The 24,306-nt window shown below is 46.9% G+C and overlaps 1 protein-coding gene across 5 annotated transcripts in view; it reads left to right on the top strand.

The window, feature by feature from the left end:
* GIGYF2 (GRB10 interacting GYF protein 2) overlaps positions 1 to 24,306 on the top strand; it is a 2,415,541-nt gene that overhangs the window by 1,353,875 nt on the left and 1,037,360 nt on the right. For 4 of the 5 annotated variants that reach the window (XM_069617902.1, XM_069617899.1, XM_069617901.1 and 1 more), the window contains one exon: positions 8,333 to 8,492. In XM_069617902.1, coding sequence (XP_069474003.1) covers positions 8,333 to 8,492 — 160 coding nt within the window. The remainder of the gene's footprint in view (positions 1 to 8,332; positions 8,493 to 24,306) is intronic. The other variant, XM_069617900.1, reaches the window with a different exon arrangement.

Below are 24,306 nucleotides of genomic sequence, written 5' to 3'. Positions count from 1 at the left end.
CATTGTGAGGTTAAACAACGTATTTGGGTTTTACTTACCTTGTGTTAGCTCTGTGCCAGCCAAAATAAGATACAAGAGTCACTGCTTACCTCAATCTGGGGTTCCCTGATTTCAAAAGCACCTGTAATTGTATATTACATCCTTAGGTTTTACTCATCTAGTATAACTGTTATGACAAAAGTAGTTATAGGTTTTTACTGCACCTATAATAAGTGTCCACTATTCACCGAAAGTATATTGTCCAGTCGATTAAGTGATTTGTACTGAGAATCATTATACAACTCGAATGGTCTACTGCCCGTGCATTACTGATTGTAATTGTAAAAAGTAATCATTGGTTTTTACTCCCCAAGAATAGATGTGACCTATTCTGAATGTGTATGACAAGGTTTTGACTACCCTAGAACTACTTTTGGGTATTTCAAATTAGGTCTATACCTGGGTCTGTGTACTTTCAAGTATAGTGTTTTGTTTTTATATTGTGACTTCATCTAATGTTTTAGTGCTTACTTGCCCCTAGATTTATCTGGGCCTTCCTGTATTTAAATGAATCCTTTATTTTTACATACATAGTGTTTCAGTGTTTCTTTGGACCATTTGTATAACAAGGTCATGTGTACTGATTCTACAGCCTTCTCTCCCTCCTAAGATAAGCCTGGCTGCTCTGTCTACGCTTCCATGAACTCAGCTGGTACAGCCTTATACTAAGAGTGGAGTCTTGTACTGCCTCAGTTTAATGGTTTTACTAAGCCCTTAGTTGGACCTCAGAAAAACTGTCCTAACAGTGTCTTCTTCTCCCGGACCCAGTTCGTCCGGAGCCTGAGTCCCAGTGGGTGCTGTTGAAACAGGGGGAAGAAAAGGAGCCCCCTTCGCAGAGGTGGCCTTCTTACTCTTGCGCCTTGCCTTTGGTTTCCCATTTGGCTTGGGTACCTGACTAGTAGTCGACTCGGTGTGACCTGTGATGTAGTGACTGCAGCAGCAGTCGGGGGTAGCCCATCCAAAATCAACCCCAACTCAACCAAATCATTACCCAACAAAATGTTGGCAGGTACATTGTCCTGAACCAGGACGGGGAGCTTTGCTGTCTTGTCTGCAATCATGATGGTGACTAGGGCAACAGGTGATAATTTGGGAGGCCCACCAGCTAACCTGGTTGTTCAGAGGAGCACCTACATAGTCCTCTGGCATGAACAGGGTCCTGTCCACCACAGTCATATTTGCCCCAGTGTCTCTCAAACCAGCAGAAGGCTGGCCATTTAGGAGGACACTTCTCAAAAATCTGCGGGTGTTGTGGGATTGTAGCCGATACTTCTGCGTACTGGTCCGAAGGCCCAAAGGGACACTAGGGAAATCTCTGCAGGGGCACCAAATGTGATTCCTGTAGAGGAGGGGAGAACAGTGCCCTCCACCTCCGGCATGGGGCAAGGGTAGGTTAGGCTAACAGCCTGGACTCCAAGTGCCTTACCTTCTTTACACTTGGGGGAGGGTGGAAGGGGGGTTCACCGTTCTTGTGGTCCGGAGCCCCACAGTCCCAACAAGTGCCAGGAATGCGAGGTACGGTACTGGATCCACTGGGAGCCTGCTTTGCAGCAGGAGGACCTCTACTCTTACTCCCACCCACATAAGACTTATCCCCACTAGATTGTTGGTTCTTAAGAGAGGAAGGTTTAGGTATAATTGACTGTGAATGCTTTTGGGACTCCTTAGACTTTTGAGAGGACCCCTTTTCTTTGTCCTTCCCACTGGGTTCATTAGGGGACATCCGGTGGGAGACCCACTTGTCAGCCAGCCTGGCCAACTGAAACGGGTCCACAATGTTCTGGCCAGCATCATACCGATGCAGCTCTGGTGAACATGCTTCAAAACAAATCTCAAAAAACAAAAAGTGGAGTTGGGGAGAATTCTCAGAAATGTGCCAATTCCCGTCTACCTTTGAGACCCCCAGCTCTTTTGCTGGACTTTAGGACTTTTAATTTCTAACCTGGAGAAAGTGAGAACCTTTTTCCCAATCTCATGTATTTTTTTGTGATTTGGACTCTGTCTCTTTTGACTTTGGAGTCTGACAAACTCCATAGGCATCCTCTTTACATTGTGACACAAAGCACCTCCAGTGCAGTGACACTGGGAAGTCTCTTAAATTTCCCAAAGGTTTAATAACTTTTCTTGGTGAAGCTGTTTTCAAGAGCAGTGGAGTGAAATTGACTTTACTTACATTTTGTAACATTCTAGACCCAGCACACACTATCTTACAATAGGGTGCTGGAGGGGTTACTTAGTATCCCCTTTGTCTAGTTTCTTATGTTACCCTTTCTGCAATTAACGCCTGGTGGCAGTGGTTTACATTTTACTACCATTGTGTGTTTTTATTGCGGTCTGTATTCGAGAGCTGCAGTAAGTCACCCATGGGCGCCCGTTTTGTCAAAATGGCTCTGGTCTTCTTTTTTTGCCATTTCTTGCTGGACAGGTCCTTCTTGAGATTTACTCTGCATGCGAAACCAGGTTTGGTCCCTTTGTCCCTTTGTTCGTTTTGTCTTTGGCTGGATTCACGAGGGAAGCCTGCCTCTGGCTCCAGTATGTCTGGCAGGGGCAGGAAGTGAGGGAGGTGCGCTGAACTCCCTGTGCTTAATCCCCTTGGTTACAGGAATTCACCAAAAGGTGATTGGCCGGCTGGCTGTCCAGCAAAGACAGCCACCCTGCTGTGTGATTGACAGCTAGGCTGGAATGAATGGGAGAAACCTGCATAAAAGGCAAAGCTTTTGCCTTGGAAGGCAGTGTTGACCACTGGACGAAGGAATCCGAAGAAGAACTTGGAAGTGACGCCTGCTGCAACTCCTGGACCGTTAGTTTGCCCGGTGAAGCCCTGCGACTGTGCTGAAGCTCCAAATTTGTTTAGACTAGAGAAGCCCTGCAATGATGACTTTTCCCCTTGAGTTGGTGGGACCAATCAACTGCTGGCTGTACTTCCACTGCTGCTGGAACTGAAGTGCCAGGGAGACAAACACCAAACCGAGTGGGTCCCTTTTAAGTCGGACCTGAGCACAGGAAGATCCTCTGGACTTCCTTGGAGGACTGACCAAGCCTTAGCCACCTCAACAGAGTGCTGGACCTCAGATGTGAGTAAAGTCTGAAGTGGTATCCAACAACCGCAGTTGTGCTATTTGCTGTCAGATGCGAAGAGCAGAAACTGCAAAGTTCCACTGAATTGAAGTTTGCCCACTGCTGCCGCCGACCTTCCCATTGTGTTGCAGGAGTCCCCAGAAGTCCTCCCTCTTGTCCCCACGACTGATGAACAGGAACAACAGTATCTGCAGAGCCACACAGGAACAGAAGCCAGCTGGAACCATTTCTTCTAACCAAAGGTACTGTAAACCTAAGAGGACTTACCTCTTGTTGTGTAGCCTTACTTGCTCTCCGTTGATTTGTTTTGGTTGCCATTGCAGAGTTACTGATAGCTTTGCCACTCACAAGCCTCACAGCTTGTGGCCCTTCAAGTCAATCTTATTTCTACAAACGTTTCTAAAAACATTGTGCAAGACGTTTACTTAACTAATAAGATCATCTTCAGCTCCCCTAGACTTTGCTCAACTAACATTGACTGCCCTTCCACCTCGGACTTTGTGCTTTTGCCTTTCCCCCAGGAAAGGATTAATTTACTTTGCATTCAAGGGTTTTAAAAGTACTTAACAGTTCATGAATGCTTTGCCAACCTTTGTTTTATTCCTTTATCTAACCCTTTACAACCAAACTCAGTATTGCTCTAAATGTATCGGTAATAAATTAATGCCCACAGTGTCCTAGCTATTTAAGTCACCTAAGGGTGTAGGAAGTGTCTGTGTGCCATCCCCAATGGGTATCCTCTGATTTAGATGAACTAAGAGTGTGTTTTGAAGTGTATTATAATTGTTGCATATATTGCTCCCCTCTGAAGAAGGCTTATTAACAATTGTTAAATTGATAATGTTTAAATCAAGAAACCTGGAGTGCGAGTGTTTATTTGAATAACTGTCACTGTGAAATTCTCTTACAACCCTACTGCTCACACTGACCCCTCTTGAGAGAAGCCGGGCTGCTCAGCCTACACCTATTTCCAGGAGGTCAATGTTGCTGTAGTCTTCCAAAGGATACTGCACACAATCTTGCCTAACAAGAACAATCACACAATAGTACATAGGACACGTCCGCTGCCACCAGCCCTAACTAGGAGATTGTCTATGTTACTAAAAAGTCACAGGAGCAGAGAGAAGGGATACTAGGTATCCCTTCTGCACTCCACATAAGGTGATGTGTGCCAGTCTCTATTAGTCAAAGTTTGTATGCAGTACCCTCTGGGAACACTACAAACTAGGACTACACGTATAGGCAACCCAACCTTTGGTATAAGCTTGTACTACACAGTTTTGGTAGCGTGTTGAGCAGCCAGGCTTATCTCAAGAGGGGAAATGTGAGCTGTAGTGGAATTGCACAAAGTTTCACAATTACAGGTATTCAAATAAACTTTTCACTCAAGGTTTCTTGCAGAAACAATTAACAATTTATCAGTCAGTTATAAAGCCTTCTTCAGAAGGGAGCAATCAAATAGTGACACACACATATACTTCAATACTGTACACTTTGAGTTTCAGAATCAGACAAGGGCCTTTTCGGATGGCCCACAGACACAACCTACACCCTCAGATGACTTCAGTAACAAGGGTGCTGGGGACATTAATACCTTACTGTTGGCATTCAGAATACTCTTTAAAAGTGGGAAAAAGGCAAAGGTTATTAGAACGCAAAACTTTACAAATATTCTTAAGCGGGGCAAATACTTTTTGAGTTCACTAGAAGAGTCATTCAATAGGCTAAGCCAAAGTTAATGGGCAAAAAGTCTTGGATAGGATAAAGCACTTCTGGTTAGATTAATGGAAAAGTCTTTGCACAAGTTCTTGGAAGTCTTTGATGAAAAAAAGAATCAAATGTAGGGCCACAAGCTGATTTGACTTGTGAGTTGTGGAAGTTACAAGCACTTCTACAGTAAGTGGTAAGTTCTCTTAGGCTAGTTTACAGTAACTTAGTAAAGAAGAAAAAGATGCAGCTGAAGACTTCTGTTCCTGTACAGCTCTGCAGATCTCACTGTTCCTGGGCCTCAGTCGTGGGGGCAAGGGGGAGGACGTCAGTGGACCCCTCCACTGGACTGGCACCGTCAAAGCTGGCAACCGGCAAACTTTACTTTCAGTGGCTGTTTTGCATTTCAGCTCCTTGCGGTACAGCAAATAGCAATAAGCGTGGTTCCTTGCTGTCAAGGTGGACTTTCCTCACATCTGAGGTCTCGCACTCAACTGAGGAGGGTCAGGCTTGGTCAGTCCTGCTTCGTGGGAGTGCGAAGGATCTTCCAAAAGCTTTAGGCCAGCTTACAAGCAACTCGCACAATCTGGTGTCCCTCTCCCTGGCTCTGCGGTTTCCTGCAGCAACTCTGAGGAAATTCAACCAGCTCCAAGATGGGTGTCCAGGTGGTTTATTTGGGAGTTGATTGGGCCCGCCAACTGAAAGGGAGAAGTCGTCCTTGCAGGGCTTCTCTGCCGATGCGAACTTGGCAATTCGGACCTGCAGCAGGGCTTCACTGGGCAAACCAACGGTCCAGGAGTTGCAGCAGCCGTCCTCTTAAAGCTCTTCTTTGGTTCCTTCGTCCAGTGGTCAACTCTGCCTTCCAAGCCAAGAGACTCACTTTTTATTCAGTTCTCTCCCATTCATTCCAGCCTAGCTGCCACACACTCAGCAGTGTGGCTATCCTTGCTGGACCGTCAGCCAGCCAATCGTCATAGAGTGCATTTGGGTCTCCGAGGAGCCTAAGCACGGGGGGTTTCGTGCACCTCCCTTATTTCCTGCCTACCCCAGACACTCTGGAGCCAGAGGCGGGTTTCACTCCTAAAGCCCGCCAAAGGCAAATTAACGAAGAGACCAAACTTAGTTTGGCACACAGAGAAAAACTCAAAGGACCTTTCCACAAAGACATCAAATACATGACGAAAAAAAGACGACCGGGGACCATTTAACAAAGGAGGCTTCCTATCCTATTCCTATCCTCGTTTGCTACATGAGTCACTAGACACAGGGGATACTAAGTAACCCCTCCAGCACCATATTGTAAGATAGGGTGTGCTGGGTCTAGGATTTTACAGGCCTAAGTGAAGTAAATTTCACTCCACTGTTTTGGGAAACGGTAGTTGATCCCAGAGAAGGTGTTTCAGATTTCCTAAAGTTTAAAGACTTCCTTGTGTCACTGCACTGAAGGTGCTGTGTGACACAATTGTAAAATATGATGCCTATGGAGTGAGTTAGACTCCATAACCAAAAAGAAAAACAGAGGTGTAATTCACACAAAAATACATGAGAGAGTGGGGAAAAGGGTCACACTCTCTCCGGGATAAAAAAAAATCAAGTCCTCAAAATCCAGCAAATTTGCTGGGGGTCTCTAAGGTACAGGGAATTAGCACCTTAGTCTCTCAGCCTGTAATGTTTTAGGAGCGATAGAAAGTATCTCCTTATCCTTAAGAAGTATAGTTACTCTAGGATAAAGAAAAGACACTCAAAAGAAGGACCCAGCAACACTGCCCATAAGGAGCTGCAATAGTAAAATACAGATGCATATAATTGTAATGAAAGAAAATAGACTCAATAAGACGGGTACAACATAAAATACAACAAATAGAGTTCCAAAAGACAGATCCCATAAGAATGAATGAGTGGAAAAGGCTCCACCCATTCAGGATTTCAGAAAGGTCCAGAGGTCCAGCAAAAAGTGCAGGGGTTCTCACTAGTAGAGGGGATGAAGCATAACAATGATATAGCCCGAACACCCAGTGCTATTAAGAGATTTTAAAACTCCTATTGCAAATGCCTGTAGGATTGCAAGGGGGGAGGAAATGAGTGCCAAGTGGGTGGTAGTGGTCCATTTTACTAGAAGGCCTAATTGGGGTAGAAAGACTATTTGGAGCAGATGAAACCAAAGTAGACACGAACATTGTTCATTAAGGGTTGCATGAGCATTCTGTCCCTGGCTGCCTTGGGAAACAAATGGTACCATGATGTCACTCCAGTAGGCCCATTGTGTAAGGCTGCAATAGAAAATATGGCTCATTTCCTTTTCCTGTGCCTGTATTATGGCGACATAAGGAGATCTTTAAAACCTCTCCTTATTGCTCAAGACATACATACAGTCGCAGAGGCCCTGTTCTTATGTTTATCAGCCAATGACTCTGCTGCAACTTTTGCCACAGGTTGGTTCTTATTGAGGGCTTGGTCGAAGGAATACATCTATCATCTGAACTAGAGAGGTTCTTCTCAGCTGTCTTTGGTTCATTTGATCTTTGGTGAGCCCCCCATTTCATTCTCTGGCTCAATTTCAGATATAGTAGCAAAGAGGGCCAAGTGGCAGATGAATCTCAATTGTCTGCATGGCGAAATCTAATTTTTCTAGATGTCTGTTAATTATTGAGAGTGCTTGCACATTGCGCATATGCACTTGTCTTGCACTTTCCTCTTGTCTTACTTATTTTAATTTTTTATTTAATTGAATATAGCTGAAAAATTCAACTTTTTCAATTATACAAAATTCATTTAAACATTAACACATTAAATACATTAGAAAATTAAAAAAAATGAAGTCAAAAGAAGTAAAAAGGAAGAACCGAGTCCCAAGGAAAGGTAAAGAAAAAAGCATAATATATAAATAATATATCCCTATGCATAAACAGTGAATTAACACGATTTGTAGTCAAAAGGAGTACTTAAACATCACATAGTAAAATCAATCATAATCATTTCTACTAAATTAAATATAAAATAGTATAGAACTCCTGTTTACAAACTGAAACCAATTTACCTTATAATGACTCTGCGCAACCTGTGCATGATCGACACATAAAACATCCTAAACATGACATGACTTCTGCACTAATCTTGTCTTATTACATCTCACAATTTTGACTAATTTTTTACGACCAGCCCTGAATGTTAATGATTGGATGATTCACTGTGATTGTACGGTTTGTATTGTTGTCTTGACTTTAAGGTTTTTTTTAATCGAAATAAAGTACAAATGAATGCATCAATTAATATTGTCTTATTTCATACTTTCCTCCTTGATTGTTTCCATACTTGTTTTTTTTCTTCAGATTGTGGCTATCACTGTTTCAAGGCTGCAAAATTTGAACTATTAAGCTACTAGCCAGGCATAAAAAGGTTTTCACTCCCTCAATCATATGCACACAACATAGCATTTTCTACTGCCAATAGTTAATTCCCACTAGCCATATCCCTTTTGTACTCTAAATCAGATTTTTATTTTCTGCAGCAGGCTGAGAAGATGGTGGCGTATCTGCAGGACAGTGCGCTAGATGATGAGAGACTAGCATCAAAAATTAAGGAACACCGAACAAAAGGATCTGCCCTACCCCTTCCCCAAGAAACAATGCAAAAATGGTTCTACAAAGACCCACAAGGTGCTATTCAAGGTAGGTTCTTGCTGTTTGAGTGGCCTAGAAAAACAAGATACCTTGTTTTGATGATATTTTTTCTGATGGATATCTTTCTCACATATTCCCTACATTCTGAAGTATCTCCAACCACTGAATCGGTGCAGAAATTGTAATATCGTCACCCAAGGCTCTATGAAGCTTCTGTGGTATTCATGTCATGCTAAAAATGACTTGAATGGAATTGAAATGTCTGTGGTATGCCAGGAGTCGTCGGACAAAGGTGTGGCATTTCAAACTCAAATGTTTTAGTCAAATAATAAGAAAATAATCCATCTTTCCCTATACCTAATAGGTTTGCCCCATCTAACTGAATTCTAACTGTGGTGCTCGCCGTTGGGATGATTGTCCAACTAAAAAAATCTGTCCTCTGTCCAAACCTATCCTACTCTGACCCTACCACTAACCAAAGGTATTTAGCAAACAGAAATGAAGCCATGAGAATGACTCCATTCTCCTGGTCGTACTGGTTCAGCCCAGATGGCTGATTTCTAATAGTCTTTTGGATCAGTTCTGATAAGGCCTTGTAATTCCTCCCAGGGACGACTTTGGGCTTGGTTAAATGTCCAACAGTTATTCTGTCTCAGCATTGCATATATTTCTGGGCTTTCCTTCTCTTCTTGTCTATTGCAGCAAGGGAGAACCCTCCTGTTATGTCCTTGGCTTTTGCCAAGGTTTCCACAAACCCTCTGGGAAGGGCAACCACTCCCGTAGCAATCTTTTTCTTGGATATATCTTGTAGTTATTGTGACAAGGAAGATTACTCCTGAGGCACTCTTCACTCTAGATATCTTTCTTGTAACTAATGTGACAAGGGAGACTACTCCCCAGATATTCTTCACTCTTGGTATCTTTCTTGCAATTACTGTGACTAGGGAGATTTCCCCTAACGCACTCTTCACTCTTACTCAAGTCCCAACCGTGTTTCCCGTTGCTCCTGTTACCTTCTTTCTGGTGGGGGCACGTCACTGGTTCTTCCTCGGGTGTTGGTCTTGCTTGCTCTTGTCGAACACTCTTTGCGTCTCTCTCCGCTTCCTGCTGCCGTGCGCTGGCTCTGTGGGTTTCCTGGCCTGTCGATATCTGGGTAGTTGAAGGACCCCACCGTCCACCTCTCTCAGGTCACGCCACTGGCTGCCTCTCTCCAGCTTGTGTATAGGTCGGGTCTTTGTCTGACTACAGAGAGCTCTGCGGACTGCTCCAAGGTGTCCTCACGTCTGAATACCAGCTTCTTCTGCTCACTTCCTTGTTCCTAGCTTTGAATCTCCTCGGGCTCACAGGCTTCATGGCGTATTCTGTTTTCAGTGAGTCCCTTCTTGGTTTGTATGTCCTGTAGCTGGGTCCTCCCCAGCGGAGTGCCACAGTCCTCCTTTTGTATCGGTGGAGTATTCTCCATGTCTCCTTGGGGGCCACCTCTTCTCAGTACTGGCTTGACGGTGAAAAGGAGTAGTTTGTATGACTCCTTCAATCTTTCTATACTCGGTACTTTTCAAAAATGACTTACTGTCAGTCTTCCTTTTACTCCTCCTCATCTTGGTGGTATTAAGTCTTAAGTGAGGAAAGGAGGGAATATTTCAGTAACAAACAGTAGTGCTTTTAGGTTGGTTCTCGAAGGACCTCATGGATTTCATGCTGTCAAAGGCCAAAGGGGTTAGGGAGTTTCATCATGGAACAGTTCTTATTCCCATGATGGGGGTGGTCTCCCTGTGAGGTCCCACTTTCCACCAGCTTTAAGGGGGGGTTGTTGCATAGCAGGCTCACCTCCCTAGCCTCACAGGGAAGGGCTCCCCTGTGGGGAGAAATGACGAGATCCCATGAAACGTCACATGTTCCAAGCACATGTTTTGAGCAACAAAAACACCATCAAATTATGAGTGTGATGTAAAGATTGTTTGCAGGCGATTGCCACCTTGATTTCGAACTGACAAAATCAAGAAATTAGTCTCCCTGCATGATTTCTAAGTGCTAGGTTTCACTTTATTATTTCACAATAGTACAAGTAACAGTAAATGGTGCATCTTTCTTGTATTTGCATACATTTAATAAAGTAATGAGTACCACGTTGACATGTGATCAGCATGGCTGCAGTTTTTGATTGCTTTTGGCATTAGTTTGTAAATGTTTAGTACTAATCACATAATAATTGGGCGGTAAGTAGTAAGACTCTTAGCCAGTATTGTTGAAAAAGCACAGTTGCATGTACGCAACCAAACTGACAAACCTAAATTGATGATGTAAATACATTTCTGAAGCTTGTAGAATCTGCGTAGATCACATGCTGTGCAGAGGATTACAGTTTTTGTTTTCGAAACTCGAAAAGGGACTTCGACAGGGCGTGCCAGTAATACTATCCCTAGTGTGACGTCTACTGTACCCTTGCTGCTTCATGCATCGAGGTCCCTCCGATTGTTTTTTTTTTCCACCATCATAGTCGGACGCATATCGCAGAGTTCCTTCTTGGCTGTTGCCATAATTTAGAAAAAAGTTTAACTCTAGTATTTCTTTGTCCTTTCGTTAAATCTGTTTACCGTGAGATCTTCGACTTGGAGGACAAATTACTATCATTGACGACCACAGCAATCCATCTCGATGATCCTTTGTCACGGCCTAGGATCCCTAACAGGCCTTGGCTCCCACAGTAGGGAGAGGTTCATACTTCAGTCTCATTAAGAGAATACATATTCACCTTGACTCCCACATATTTAGTCACGCTGCCATGCCCATACATAATGAAAAACACACCCTTTAAGTTTTGCCTTTCTTGTAATAGAAAATTCCCTGGAAAGACTTGCACCGGGTTTTCAATCCGTCTCCCCAGGGATCACGGCAAGGGACAGTGCAAGTCGTGCAAACTGTTCAGACCTAAAACACTCAAGCACCGCAAAACCAAACGCTGTGCCCACCATGCCATGTAGGCAGAGGCTGCCATGGACGTCGGTGGAGCCTCCAGTGACGGCAGCTTTGACGTCTACAGTGACGCCGAAGGCAATTGGGATCCATCGGATACCCACGTGCAAGCCCCCCTACCTCAACAGACACACCGCTGGTTCTGCTACGGGGACGACACCCGACGGCACTAGCACAACCAAGTCTCGCCACACAAAGCACACCTCCCACGGCTGAAAGTCGACCGCGCTGCCGACCGGAGGGCCACACACAGGGTCGAGGGGGAGGTTCAAAATTTCCCTGTCCTCTGGGCCCAGATCACCAGACGACAGGCCCCCGAAACTGACAAAGTCAGTTTCCGACACTTTCTAAACCCTCGAAATCCTCTGGCGCCAATGCCCAGGCGTCGAAAGAGGCATCAATGGCCTCCAGGAAAGGCAAACAGCTCGAAAATTAGCACATTAATCAAACTACACGTGCCCGATATCCTATTAAAGGGCCATACGTCGAAAGACCATAAGTCTTCAAAGCCACAAGGGATAAACGCCAAATCTACAGAAAGCAGGATTTTCAATACAACAGAAGGCACTCTGTCAGGGGCTATTCACAATTTAAAAAAACCACTCCAGGGCCACCACCTGCACCAACTACTCCTACTCCTGCCCCCTCTCTTCCTCAAAGCTTCTCTCAATGGACAACAGAGCAATTTGATAGGGTTATGAGGCGGATGTCATGTTTAGTTAATTTCTTTGATGACCACCCTGAGGTCCTGCAAAACCTTTAGGTAACACCACAAACTATTCAGAGCAGGCCAGCAGCCACCCAGCCTCCCACCAAAAAAGCCTGCCTAGACTCCACGCGGGCTTCCACTTCAGATGAGGACCTAGGGTAAGGTACTTACTATTATTCCATGCAAGACCAGCAGGACTCTGGCACTTACACAGATGACCAAGGGGACACTGGGGACGTGGACCAGTACCAAGATGACGATGTTTACGTCATCCAGTCACCGGATCACACAGCCACACCAGTGGACAACCAATTACAATATAATGACCTGCTTCTGAAGACTGCAGAGCACTTCAAGATAGACACACAAGAAACCCAGGTCGACGAGGACTTTGTTGAAGACATCCTCTGGGATAACAAAATCAGCAACCCAATTTAGCCCCCTGTTGCAATCCATGCTGAGACGCATCCAACCCTCTGCTGACACCAAATTAAACGCAGGCAGTCAACCCGCATATTGAGAAGATGTTCAGATCGACCACTTATACATTAAGGGGCAGTTAAAACCTGACACTTTAGTGGTGACGGCTACAAAAAAAAGAGCGGGAACCCCTGTGACCTCTTCCGAAGCCCCTTCTGATAAGGGGGAGAAAGAAAATGTACACCTTTTGGAAGAAAGGTGGCCTCATCGGCAGCTTACCAAACTATAATTGCTAATAAAACAACACTATTAACAAGTTCCAACTGTTACAAGTAGGATTAGATCGCCAAACAAATCAAATCGGTCCCAGAGCCCATCAAAACACAGCTGTCGCTCACCATCGCAGAGAAGAAAAAGGTAACCAACTGCATGCTTAAAAACAACTTGGATGCAGCAGAGAATGCAGGAAGAATCGTGGCAGAAGGCACACTGATTAAATGCCATGCGTGGCTATGACAATCGGGTTTCAAGTTTGAAACACAGGCAACCCTCCTTAACATGCCAATTGAACCCAACGCTTTGTGTGGCAAAGCGATGGAGGAAGCTCTTAAAAGCGTAAAAGAGGAATACGACACCATCAAATCATGAGGGTAGCTCACCAACAAACCATTTGGACAAAGAGGAGGTTATAACATTTGCTGTTTTTAGAGGTCAAAACCCTCAACGGCATCAAATTATAGTCAATGTGGCCAAAGCTCGTCCTGGGGTTCGTCACAGGGACAATGCTCACAACAGTGGTTTCAAAGAAGGTCTCGAAGTAGGGGCAGATCCTCCTTCTCTAGAGGGGTGCTCAACCCCCACTCCAACAACGACCAACCGCTACAGGTTCCCTCCTATGTAACTCCAGTAGGAGGCCATATTTCATACTTTACCCACGCATCGGATGGGATCACTTCGGACAAGTTGGTACTTTCCACTGTGGCGGGTGTTTATTGTATAAAGCTGATCCCACAACCATCCAACCACACGCCAAGACAAAGGCACACCTCCCAGGAGGAACAACGTATCCTGTTGGAAGAGGTGAAGGCACTACTTCTAGAGGTTGCCATTGACATCGTCCCGGCAAACCAGGCAAAAAAGGGTATTTCTTCAGCATGGGGTCTGGCATAGATTCACATGCTCAAGAATATTCCCTGTCGTCAGGCCCGGGAATCCTTGGTAAAAGAAAAAAGTTTAACTTTCGTTTATAAACTGTCTTTCTCCTATAAACCAATCAATGAGCTCTGTGTCATACTGCCCTCAGCTAATGACTGCCCTCTCTCTAAGCCCCTCCTATGGCAGCCACCTTCAGATTTTTTTGTACCGCACGTTCAAGTGTTGGGAGACCTCGTGTTTCACTCTTCAAGCTTTCTGCGTTTTTCGCTCTTTTTTGGTAGAAAAACTCATTTATCCATCCGATTAACTAGACCCGTTTTTCAGCATCTTTCATCGCCCCTCTGTTACGCTCACCTGGTCTCTGCAGAAGCGTTGGGGTACGGTTGCAGCCCTCCCAGGGATTAGTTTGTCCTTATCTGGTTTCTCCCTCTGCGCTTGTACAGTTACTGTGGTAGTGCTGCTTAAAACTGCTCCTATATAAATATAAAGGAGGCATAAGTATGCTAATCTGGGATCCGGGTCCCCTTCCAAAACCCTTACACCCAGAATGTGGTTCCCGTTGGTTGCGCTGTCCCCAGAAGGCTCACCTGCTTATCTTAATCGATGAGCTGTCCGTCCTGCTACTTTTGGCAGGGGCGCTTATCTGACTGGGACAGAGTTCCTTCACTGGTCTCTGCATGTGGTAGTCAAGTCCAACTGCGACCAATCCACTTCTCTCCAGGTGAGTGTTTTTGTTTGTATAGTCAGTGTTGCTTTCAGCCTGCTCTTGCTGTGTTTGTCCGTTCCGGTGTTGTCCGCTCTTTCTTTAATGTCTTTCTGTGGCTCTCTCCCCGTGTAGATGTCATGGCCCGGCAGCAGTTGTGGAGCTGAAGATGGTAGCCGGAGTGCACAGAGAGCGAGCACGGAGATGGCACGACAACAGGTGAGTGGTTCCTGAGGATGCGCGCGTATTTCCAGTACGGCGCGACCCCAGGCTGCTGAGTTTTAACTGTCTAACCTGGTCTTTCTGCTTCTTTACAGGACCCGACTTCGTGGATGATGAGCGTGGCGCCCGAATCAAGGTCTCTGGTTTCCTGAAGGTGAGTATGCAGATGCGATGAAACGGTGAACGCTGGCTTCCAGAAGGTGAGTAAACCGATCCAAGTGGCGGTGAGCGTCACGTTGCATGATGATGCAAAGTAACGCGAAGCGCTGGCGTTGGAGCAGTTTATATAGCAGTGCTCCTGCGGCCACACCCACAAGTTCTGTTCTGCTTGCCACACCCTGCCCCTCCTTGAATCTGCACGTGCAGCCTGGGCCTGGAGAACCACACCTAATGGTAATCATGGAAAATGTTCTTGAATAAGAGCATGTGGACAGATTCTTGTGAGTAAAGCATTCTTGTACCAAAATAGTGTTCCTGCTATCTCTTTACATGAGCCTGGTGCCAAAGGCGCCAGGACTGAGTCCGCCCGGACCCTCTGTTTTGTTACACGTCCCATTCCCCCATCGCTTGATGGTATGGTGTCTGTGTTTTTAGGCCAGTGCTCATGACAGCACTCGCCCCTCAAAGCCCCTCTCAAGGGTGGTTCTTCTCCTGGTCCTGGTTTGGTGGGATTGTCACGATGGAACCGCCTGATCAATCGTGGAGCGTGGACATGCTCCCTGGGTTCCCATGCCCGATCTTGAGGTCCATAGCCTTTCCAGTCTATACGATAATACAATTTGGACAGGACTATCTTGGAGTCTAGGATATTTTTTCCTTCAAATTCTGGTTCTCTCTCTATTATTTCGGGGTCCGGTGGAGAATCGATCCGTGTACCCAGTCTCATTGGTTTTAGAAGGGAGACGTGAAATACAGGGTGAATTTGCATGTGAGGTGGTAACTCTAACTTCATCGCAGCAGGATTAATCACAGCTCTGATAGTGTAGGGTCCCAAGTATCGGGGCCGCAAGGCCCTTGGTCCTTTCAGAGGAATGTTTTTAAATGCGAACCAGACCTTGTCTCCAACTTGATAGTTTGGAGCTTCCTTTCTGTGACGATCTGCAAACTGCTTTTGTTTCTCTTTGGCCAGATGTTCTGCTGCTTCCTTAAGAACCCGGGTGATGGTCTTATGTGAAGTCGTTGTAGCTGGCATTTCCAATGACTCAGGTGGATCAAAGATGGATGTTCATAGATGTCGTCCGTACACTATGTAGAATGGACTTTGCCCAGTACCGGTGCGGATGCCGTTGTTGTATGCATATTCCGCTATCCAAAGTATGTCTTTCCAGGTGTCCTCGGTTTGTTGCAGCATTCATCTTATGTATTACTCTAGAGTCTGGTTGTCCCGTTCTGTCTGGCCTTCGGTTTGGGGGTGATGACTGGTGGATAGTCGAAGATCGATCTTGGCAATTTTGCAACATCTTCTCCAAAAGGCCGACACAAACTGAGTCCCTCAGTCAGATATTAATATTGATGGTAACCCACCATGAAGCCAAGCAATCTGTTCCAGGAATACAGTAGCCAAAGTAGATGCAGTAGGTAGGCCTTTCAGAGGAATAAAAGGGGGCATTTTATACGATGACTAAAATGGTGTTGTATCCATTGCAGGGGGGGGGAGATCGGTAATAAAATCTATTGATGGAGTATGCCATGGCGCTGGGGGTACCAATAAAGGTCGTAGTAGGCCTGCAGGACTTTGTTTTTGGGATTTGTGTTGTGCGCAGACACCACACGTTACGATGAATCGGGCTATGTCCTTCCGCCAAGTTCACCACCAATAATGTTTTCTTATTTTAGCTAGGGTTTTTGTTAATCCTGGGTGTACTTCTACTAAAGAATTGTGATAGTTGGTAATGATCTGATTCTGTACCTTTTTATCTGGAATGTGCAGCCGTCCTTGAAAGTATGGCAGATTGTTCACGATGGTATGACGGGTCTCCCTTCGATAACCAATCTCGTTGTTCTGCTGTCATGATGCCTACCCCCGGGCAGCTGGACCAAGCCCATCCGCCCCGGAAGCAGGCATCCGGACATTTGTTTAAACCTCAGAAGCCCCGGCTAGGGGCTATCTAGGTTCAGTCCTGGCGCCTTAGGCGCCAGGCTCATAGTCATCATTTACCTCAGGCAGACCATGCTGCACATGCATCCAGGCCAACGTGAGACCTGGAAGGGACTATTTTTCCACAAGGACTACTTTTCACTCAGTTGTGGTTCTAGGGACTTCTTACCTGGGACTACTTTTTGAAAGCTATTTAAGCCACGCCCGATCTACAACACACGCTTTGCGTTATTCTGCATTTAGCAGCGTAACGCTCACCGTGTCTGCAAACCTGCATCCAGCCACGCCCGCCTCGAACACACAGCCCCTAGGAGAGAAAGGAAAACAGGAGAAGAGGTTAGATTAAAGACTTTAAGCTGATTCCTCCCCTGATTTCGGATCTTGCATCACTCCGAGCGTGAAGGGACATTCTTCCGGCACGCGTCGCATCCCAGCTGCAGCGCCGCTCCATTTTCACAGCCCACAGCATCTCACTCGGCACTGCCTCCGTCACCTTTTTCGGTGATTTTCAACATCGGGGGGGGGGGAAGACAAGAAATAGCAAGGTGAGCTTAAAGAGACTAAAAGACAATCACTTATATTTCAAGACTTACCTGATTATCACCGGAGGCTTTATCCTTCAATACGCCGTATCTGGGGAAAAAAGGAAAAGACAGTGAGCTAATCTCACGCACCTTTACAGGATAGTTTGGGTGATACAGACTCTTACCTGAACGCCGCCAGCAACCCCCAAACAGAATTTGTCCCCGCAAATCAACAGGAAGTGCAAGAGTGAACATTGGACATTTTGAACTCTTTAAACTTGGCAAACTCCGGACTCAATAATCGTCCTGAACTCCAGCACCTAAAACCAGTGAAGTAACTGGTATCTACGCGCCCTGCATGCCACGCAGGATGGAGAGCTCACCAATCAAAAACATAAGGTGAGGACACTGACTGGGAGCAGGGAGGGGGGGGTCTGCATTCACACCCACGGGGCTAAATAGCTTTCTCCATCTACAGGAGAATATTTGTACGAGTCAAGCTCACAAGACTAAGGGGGTCCGTCTAGATGGTCATCTTTGCTCTATGCTTCACGCTGGTGGAGGCTGCAGCTGTCCGGGTTCGATCTACGCCCCTGTGGGAACCAGGTGAGCGTAACATCTGCTTAATTCATAGAATGTTAGACTAGATTTTAAGTAGTCTAAAGAGGTAGTTGCGGCAATTGTGTTTAGGATCCGTCCTTCCGGAATGACGGCTACAGGGTCTGGTGTAATGAGTGCCTCCTCTTTCTCGCTCATACGTGACAGGGTGTCTGCTTTTCCATTGCGAGCTCCGGGTCTGTAGGTAATTACAAAATAGTATTCCCTCGAAAAAGAGGGCCCAGGGGAGTAGGCGTGAAGATTGTGCTTTAGCAGTCTTCAAGTATTGTAGATTCCGATGATCTGTGATGACGGTAACTGTATGTCTAGCTCCGAGAAGATAATGCCTCCATGCTTTGGAGGCTGCTTTGATTGCTAGCTATTGCTAGCAATTCTTTATCAGTAATTGCATAGTTTAATTCGGGAGCGGAGAACTTACGAGACCAGAAAGCCACTCGATGCAGCTGTCCTGTTCCAGGGTCTCGTTGTGACAGGACTGCTTCCATTGCTATGTTGGATGCATCGGTTTCGACCACGTATGGTAGTTCTGGTCAAGGATGTCGTAAAACTGGTGTGGTTGTGAAAGCTTGTTTTAGTTTCAGAAAGGTTTCCTCTGCCTCTGCGGACCAATGAAATTGTTTATTCTTACATAGCAAGGAGGTAATTGGGTGAACAATCTGAGAGAACCCGGGAATAAATTGACGATAAAAGTTTGCAAACCCAAGCCCACTTTGTACTCCCTTTATGGATGTCGGTGAAGGCCAGTGGAGGATGTCTACTTTGCGCATGTCCATGTGGACGCCCCGTGGTGTGAGGACAAAGCCGAGGAATTCTACCTATGTTACATGAAAGAAGCACTTTTCCAGTTTGGCATATAGCCTCTTTAAGACTGCCCGAACATGACCAACGTGGTCTTACTTGTTGGTTGAGTAGATTAAAATGTCATCAATGTAGACAAGTGTACAGACGTCCAATAGTTCAGAGTACGTCGTTCATGAAGAATTGGAACGCCGCCGGGGCATTACATAGCCCAATGGGAATTACCTGATATTCAAAAAGACCATATTTTGTACGAAAGGCAGTCTTCCACTCGTTTCTTTTTTACTCTTACCAGATGGTAAGCCCCTTGCAAGTCTAGTTTTGTATAAATCTGGGCGTGTTTGACTTGATCCAGTAGTTCAGGAATAAGCGGCAACGGATGCTGGTTTTTCTATGATCTGGTTAAGTGCCCTATAGTCATTGCAAGTTCTTAAGCCTCCCTCCTTTTTGTGCACAAAAAAGAGGGGCAATGATGCAGGGGACTTGGAAGGGCGGATTAAGCTGTTTGCCAAATACTGGTCTAGGTATGTTCTTAAATGCTGGGTTTCCTGTTCAGTTAAAGCGTAGATCCGGCTGCATGGAACTTGGGCCCCAGGTTCAAGGTCAATTTAACAGTCATACGGTCTGTGCGGAGGTAGGACATTTGCTTGCTCCTTTTGAAAAACATCTTGGTAATCCAGATATTCAGGTGGTAATGAACTCGTGAGACCCAGTATAGTTGTCCTCTCACCTGGGTCGGTGAAACCTTACAATGGGAATCTCTTGTTGTAACAGGTGTCGACAGTCTTTTGGAAAGGTCAGAACTATTTTGCGCCAGTCAATCTTAGGGTTGTGGGTCTCCAGCCAAGGCATTCCCAATATCATCTGGAACTGAGGAGTGCCGATGAGATCGAAGGTGATGTCTTCTCTGTGACCATCCTGACACAGAAGCGTAACCATCTTGGTGTTTTGAGTCACGGGCCGGATGGTAGCTGGGATCCATCAACTGCTGTAACATTTTCCTTGATTTGCTTCTGTCGGACAGGAAGGCCTATCTGGGTAGCCAGATCTTGGTCAATATAATTCCCCACAGCTCCACTTTGAATATATGCCTCCAAGGCATGTACTTTTGACGGTTATTTGTGGTTTACCAAGGGCACCGGGATGACTAGGTGTGAGGTCTGTGTTGGTTCATTTTTACAGCTCGACAAGTGGACCCCTACGCTTGCCGGGCGTTGGAGTTTCCCGAGTCTTGTTGTTGTTCTTCTTCTTCTTCTTTGCCTTTGTCAGTTGCTCCTACTGTTTTCCTGGGTGGTCTCACCATGTATTATTTGAGAAAATGGCCTGCTTTACCACAGTATAAACAAAGTTGTTGCTGTCTCCTTTTTTCCCTTTCTGCCTGGTGAGTGGACTCCCCAGATTTGCATAGGTTTAGACTGATCGTGCGGCCTGGTTTGATTCTCACAGGATCGTACGTAGACCGACCGCCCTTCTGCTTTTGCTCGATCCATTTTCCGGTTCTGTAACCTGTAATTGAGCTGTACTGTCAGATCAATGTACTCTGCACAACCCTCCGGGGGATTTACTACTTGGGCTAAAACGTCCTTAAGTTCTCCTCGCAACCCTCGATAAAAGAGCACAGTCCTATTCTGCTCTGGCCAATTTGTCGGGGCTATAAGGTGATTGTAGGTTAATAAGTCTTGGTTACCTTGCCGGGGTGACAACAGTTCGTTGTCCAAAGCTTGTCCTTGAGTATGTCTTGCAAACAGTTTCTCTATTTCACGCTGAAAACGCCCAAACTCCCAAAGTAAAGGATCTTCTTGGTTGACCAAGGGTATTGCCCAGTCCGCCGCACTACCTCCCAAATATGAAAGCACAAATGCCACTCTAGATTGTTCGTTGGGGAATGCCCGAGGTCTGCACAGGAAATGTAGGCAGCATTGGTTCATAAAAATGGCATACTTATTTGGGTGGCCTGTGAAACGTTCGGGCGGAGCCAGGGGAACCGCGCCTGGAAGAACCCCCTGTACTGGCGTTGACTGTGCAGTTGTAGCAGAAGGGGTTAACCCTGGTAGTGGTTTGTCCAGCTTGTGCTTGAAGGATGTGGTTTGCTAGTTAATCAGTTTGTTCGCGATTCACAATGAGATCCCTTGTTGGGGCATTGGTTTCCTGTCTTGAGCCGTGAACCTCAGCCCGTAATTCACCCAGTAATGGGACCAACTGGTCCGTCCCATTACGCCCAGGCAGAGATTCGAAGAGGCTTTGCGTTCTGTTACGCTCACCTGGACTCTGCAGAGGCGTTGGCACGGTTGCAGCCCTCCCAGGATTAGTTTGTCCTCATCTGCTTTCTCCCTCTGCGCTTGTACAGTTACTGTGGTAGTGCTGCTCAAGACTGCTCCTATGTAAATATAAAGGAGGCATAAGTATGCCAATCTGTGATACGAGTCCCCTTCCACCCAGAATGTGGTTCCCGTTGGTTGCGCTGCCCCTAGAAGGCTCACCTGCTTATCTTGATCGATGAGCTCTCAGTCCTACTTCTGGCAGGGGCGCTTATCTGGCTGGGACCGAGTTCCTTCACTGGTCCCTGCATGTGGTAGTCCAGTCCAGCTGCGACCAATCCACTTCCCTCCAGATGAGTGTTTTTATTTGTATAGTCCGTTTTGCTTTCAGCCTGCTTTGCTGTGTTTGTGCATCCGTTCCAGTGTTATTGTCCACTCTTTCCTTCATGTCTTTCTTTGGCTCTCTCCCACTGTAGATGATGTCGCGGCCCGGCAGCGGTTGCAGAGCTGAATATGGTAGCCGAGTGCACAGAGAGCGAACCTCCGATGGCCCGATAACAGGTGAGTGGTTCCTGAGGATGCACGCATATTTCCAGTGCGGTGCGACCGCAGGCTGCCGAGTTTTAACTGTCTAACCTTGTCTTTCTGCTTCTCGGCAGGACCCGACTTCGTGGATGATGGGCGCACCGTTGGATGATGAGCGCGGTGCCGGAATCAAGGTCTCTGGCTTCCAGAAGGTGAGTAAACGGGTCCAAGCGGTGGTGAGCGTCAAGTTGCATGAGGATGCAAAGTAACGCGAAGCGCTGGCGTTGGGGATGGATCAGCTTATATAGCTGTGCTCCTGAGGCCACGCCCACGAGTTCTGTTCTGCTTGCCACACCCTGCCCCTCCTGGAATCTGCACGTGCAGCCTGGGCCTGGAGAACCACACCCAATGGTAATCCTGGAAAGTGTTCTTGAATAAAAGCATGTGGACAAATTCTTGTGAGAAAAGCATTCTTGTACCAAAATAAAGTGTTCCTGCTATCTCTTTACATGAGCCTGGCGCCAAAGGCGCCAGGACTGAGTCCAGCTGGGCCCCCTGTGTATTTTTGTTCCATGTCCCATTCCCCCCATCGTTTAAGGTATGGGGTTTGTGTTTTTGGGCCAGTGCTCATGACACCCTCAAAGGCTGAAATCGTCAAGTGTTTTCTTTTTTGACATTTCCAAAAGTCCATCAGGCCTACACCGTGCCGGATCATGTCGGCGAAGGACGGATCTTCCCTCTTCGAGCCCCTGCACCAGCTGCGGCTTGCAGAATGTTTTCACGGACGACAAGCATTCCCAGTACCTGTATTGTCTACACCTGATGCACAAGGAAGAAGATTGTGAGATCTGCTGTGGCTTCTCCAAGCGCACAATGAAGGACCGGCACGTACGACTGGCGAAGTGGCTCAAGGACAAGGACAAGGTCACTACCCTGTGTGGTCCACAGGGGCATGCCTCATCTGTATACAGCCAGCCAGAGCGGGCTTCTAAGTCCTTTGAGGGCCAAGAAAGAAAAGGCCAAGCACTGAGAGTTTGCTTCCGCCAGGATCGATGCCCAAGCGTGTCCCACAACGGTCTGGGCACGTTTATCGTCTCCGTCAGGCTCAATCTACAGCCATTGCTCCAGCTCTTCATCGAAGAGAAAGTCAGCTAGGAAGCTGTGAGAGAAACCAGAGAGGGCCAAGCAGGACATGGTGTCCGTCCTGCCAGTTAAGGCCCAGGTGATCCAGGCCAAGACGTCCTCTTCTATCGAGATGGTTGCTGCCGCTGTCTCGAAGGCGAAAGGGGCTGACCTGGTCCAGGGTAACCCAGTGGTGGCCAGGGTGGCGCTACCTCCCATGCTGGAGGCTTCAGGCAAACCAGTGGAGAAGACTCCAGAGAAGAGGATGCCGGACCTCAGCCCGAAGCCGACCCCTCAGGACCCAGGGCACAGATATTTCTTCATCCAATGAGGTCAACATTGTTTCTGGTCCACACTATCCCAGAGGAGATGGGTGACAAGAACATTGAGTAGTCGCCCACCGTAGGAGACAACGATGTCAAGGTAAGGGGCGACGACACAGGCACTGGGCCCAGAGACCCTGTCTCCCAACCACCCCCCAAAGATCTGTCGCAGGATATTCTCTTGGCCCTCCACACCCTGGTGTCGGAGATTCAGAAGAGGATGCCAACGGCACCACCAGCGATGACCCCGTGGCCACCACTGCCAAAGAAAAGGTGGCGCTCTACTCCGCCATCCCTGCCCTCGCCCCTTGGGACACCCGGAAGGACACGGATACGACGGATGGCGCCGGTGGACCCTCTCCACCTCCAACGGCTTCTCTGCTGGACGAAGTGGGATCCTTCCACTCCATGATTGCCCGTGCGTCAGAACTTTTTAAGCTCAACCTGGAAGAGAACAAAAAGGAATGCTTCCTGTACCAATGCCGGGAGGCGAAGAGGAAGACCATTCTGGTGTTACCGCTTCTGGAAGCCATATGGGATGAAGGGCTGGCACTTCTGAAGAACTCCTCCTCGGCCCCGGCGAAGAGGGACCGGCTAGAGAAGAAATATCCAGTGCCGGAGTCTGCACCCAAATGTCTGTGGTCGCAATCCATCGCCGGACTCGGTGGTCACGGCTGCAGCAAGGAAAAAGTCAGACAACCCATCGTCGTCCACCTCTGTTGCCCCAGACGGAGAGGGGGAAGAAATTGGATGCCGTGGGACAAAGTCATTTACTCAGCGGCAGCAACTGTCAAGGCAGCCAACGCCTTAGCGATCCTGGCCATGTACGACCGGTAGCAAGGTACAAATGCTGAATTTCCTCCCCAAGGACAAGCGGCTAAAGGCAATGGAGATCGTTTAAGAAGGCGAGAAAAAACCCATATACCATAAGCACAAAAATAGCCTAAAACACACATCAGCAATCTGTCGAAGAGTGGGAAAAGGGTCTCACTCTTAGCAGGAGTAAAAAAACAAACCCTTCAAATCCAGCAAAGCTGCTGAGGGACTCTATAGGTAAGGGAAATTAGCCATAGAATGAGAATTCTCCCTAACATCCCTGTTACTTGTCGTTGGCTAAGTCGGGTGATCTCCTGCTACATCAGGTCTCTGAGACGGTCTTCTTTGTTCGCACCGTCTAGTGAAGGAATTCATAAAAGGACTGTTTTGTTCGTTCCCGCCGGTTAGGCACCTGCCCCGGCATGGGAACTCAACGTGGTGCTGACTAGTCTCATGGGGGATCCATTCAAGCCTAACCATCAAGCTCTGCTTAAGTTCCTTTCTTGGAAGACAGCTTTATTCGTGGCCATCACCTCTGCCAGGGGAATAGGTCAGATCCAGGCCCTGTCCTGCAAGCAGCCTTTCTTGACTTTCACCA

The sequence above is a fragment of the Ambystoma mexicanum genome, chromosome 10 (assembly GCF_040938575.1).
Source record: "Ambystoma mexicanum isolate Mex_15411 chromosome 10, UKY_AmexF1_1, whole genome shotgun sequence".
Lineage (NCBI taxonomy): Eukaryota > Metazoa > Chordata > Amphibia > Caudata > Ambystomatidae > Ambystoma > Ambystoma mexicanum.
Note: the sequence above shows the minus strand (reverse complement) of the source record. Positions and strands in the feature narration are given on the sequence as shown.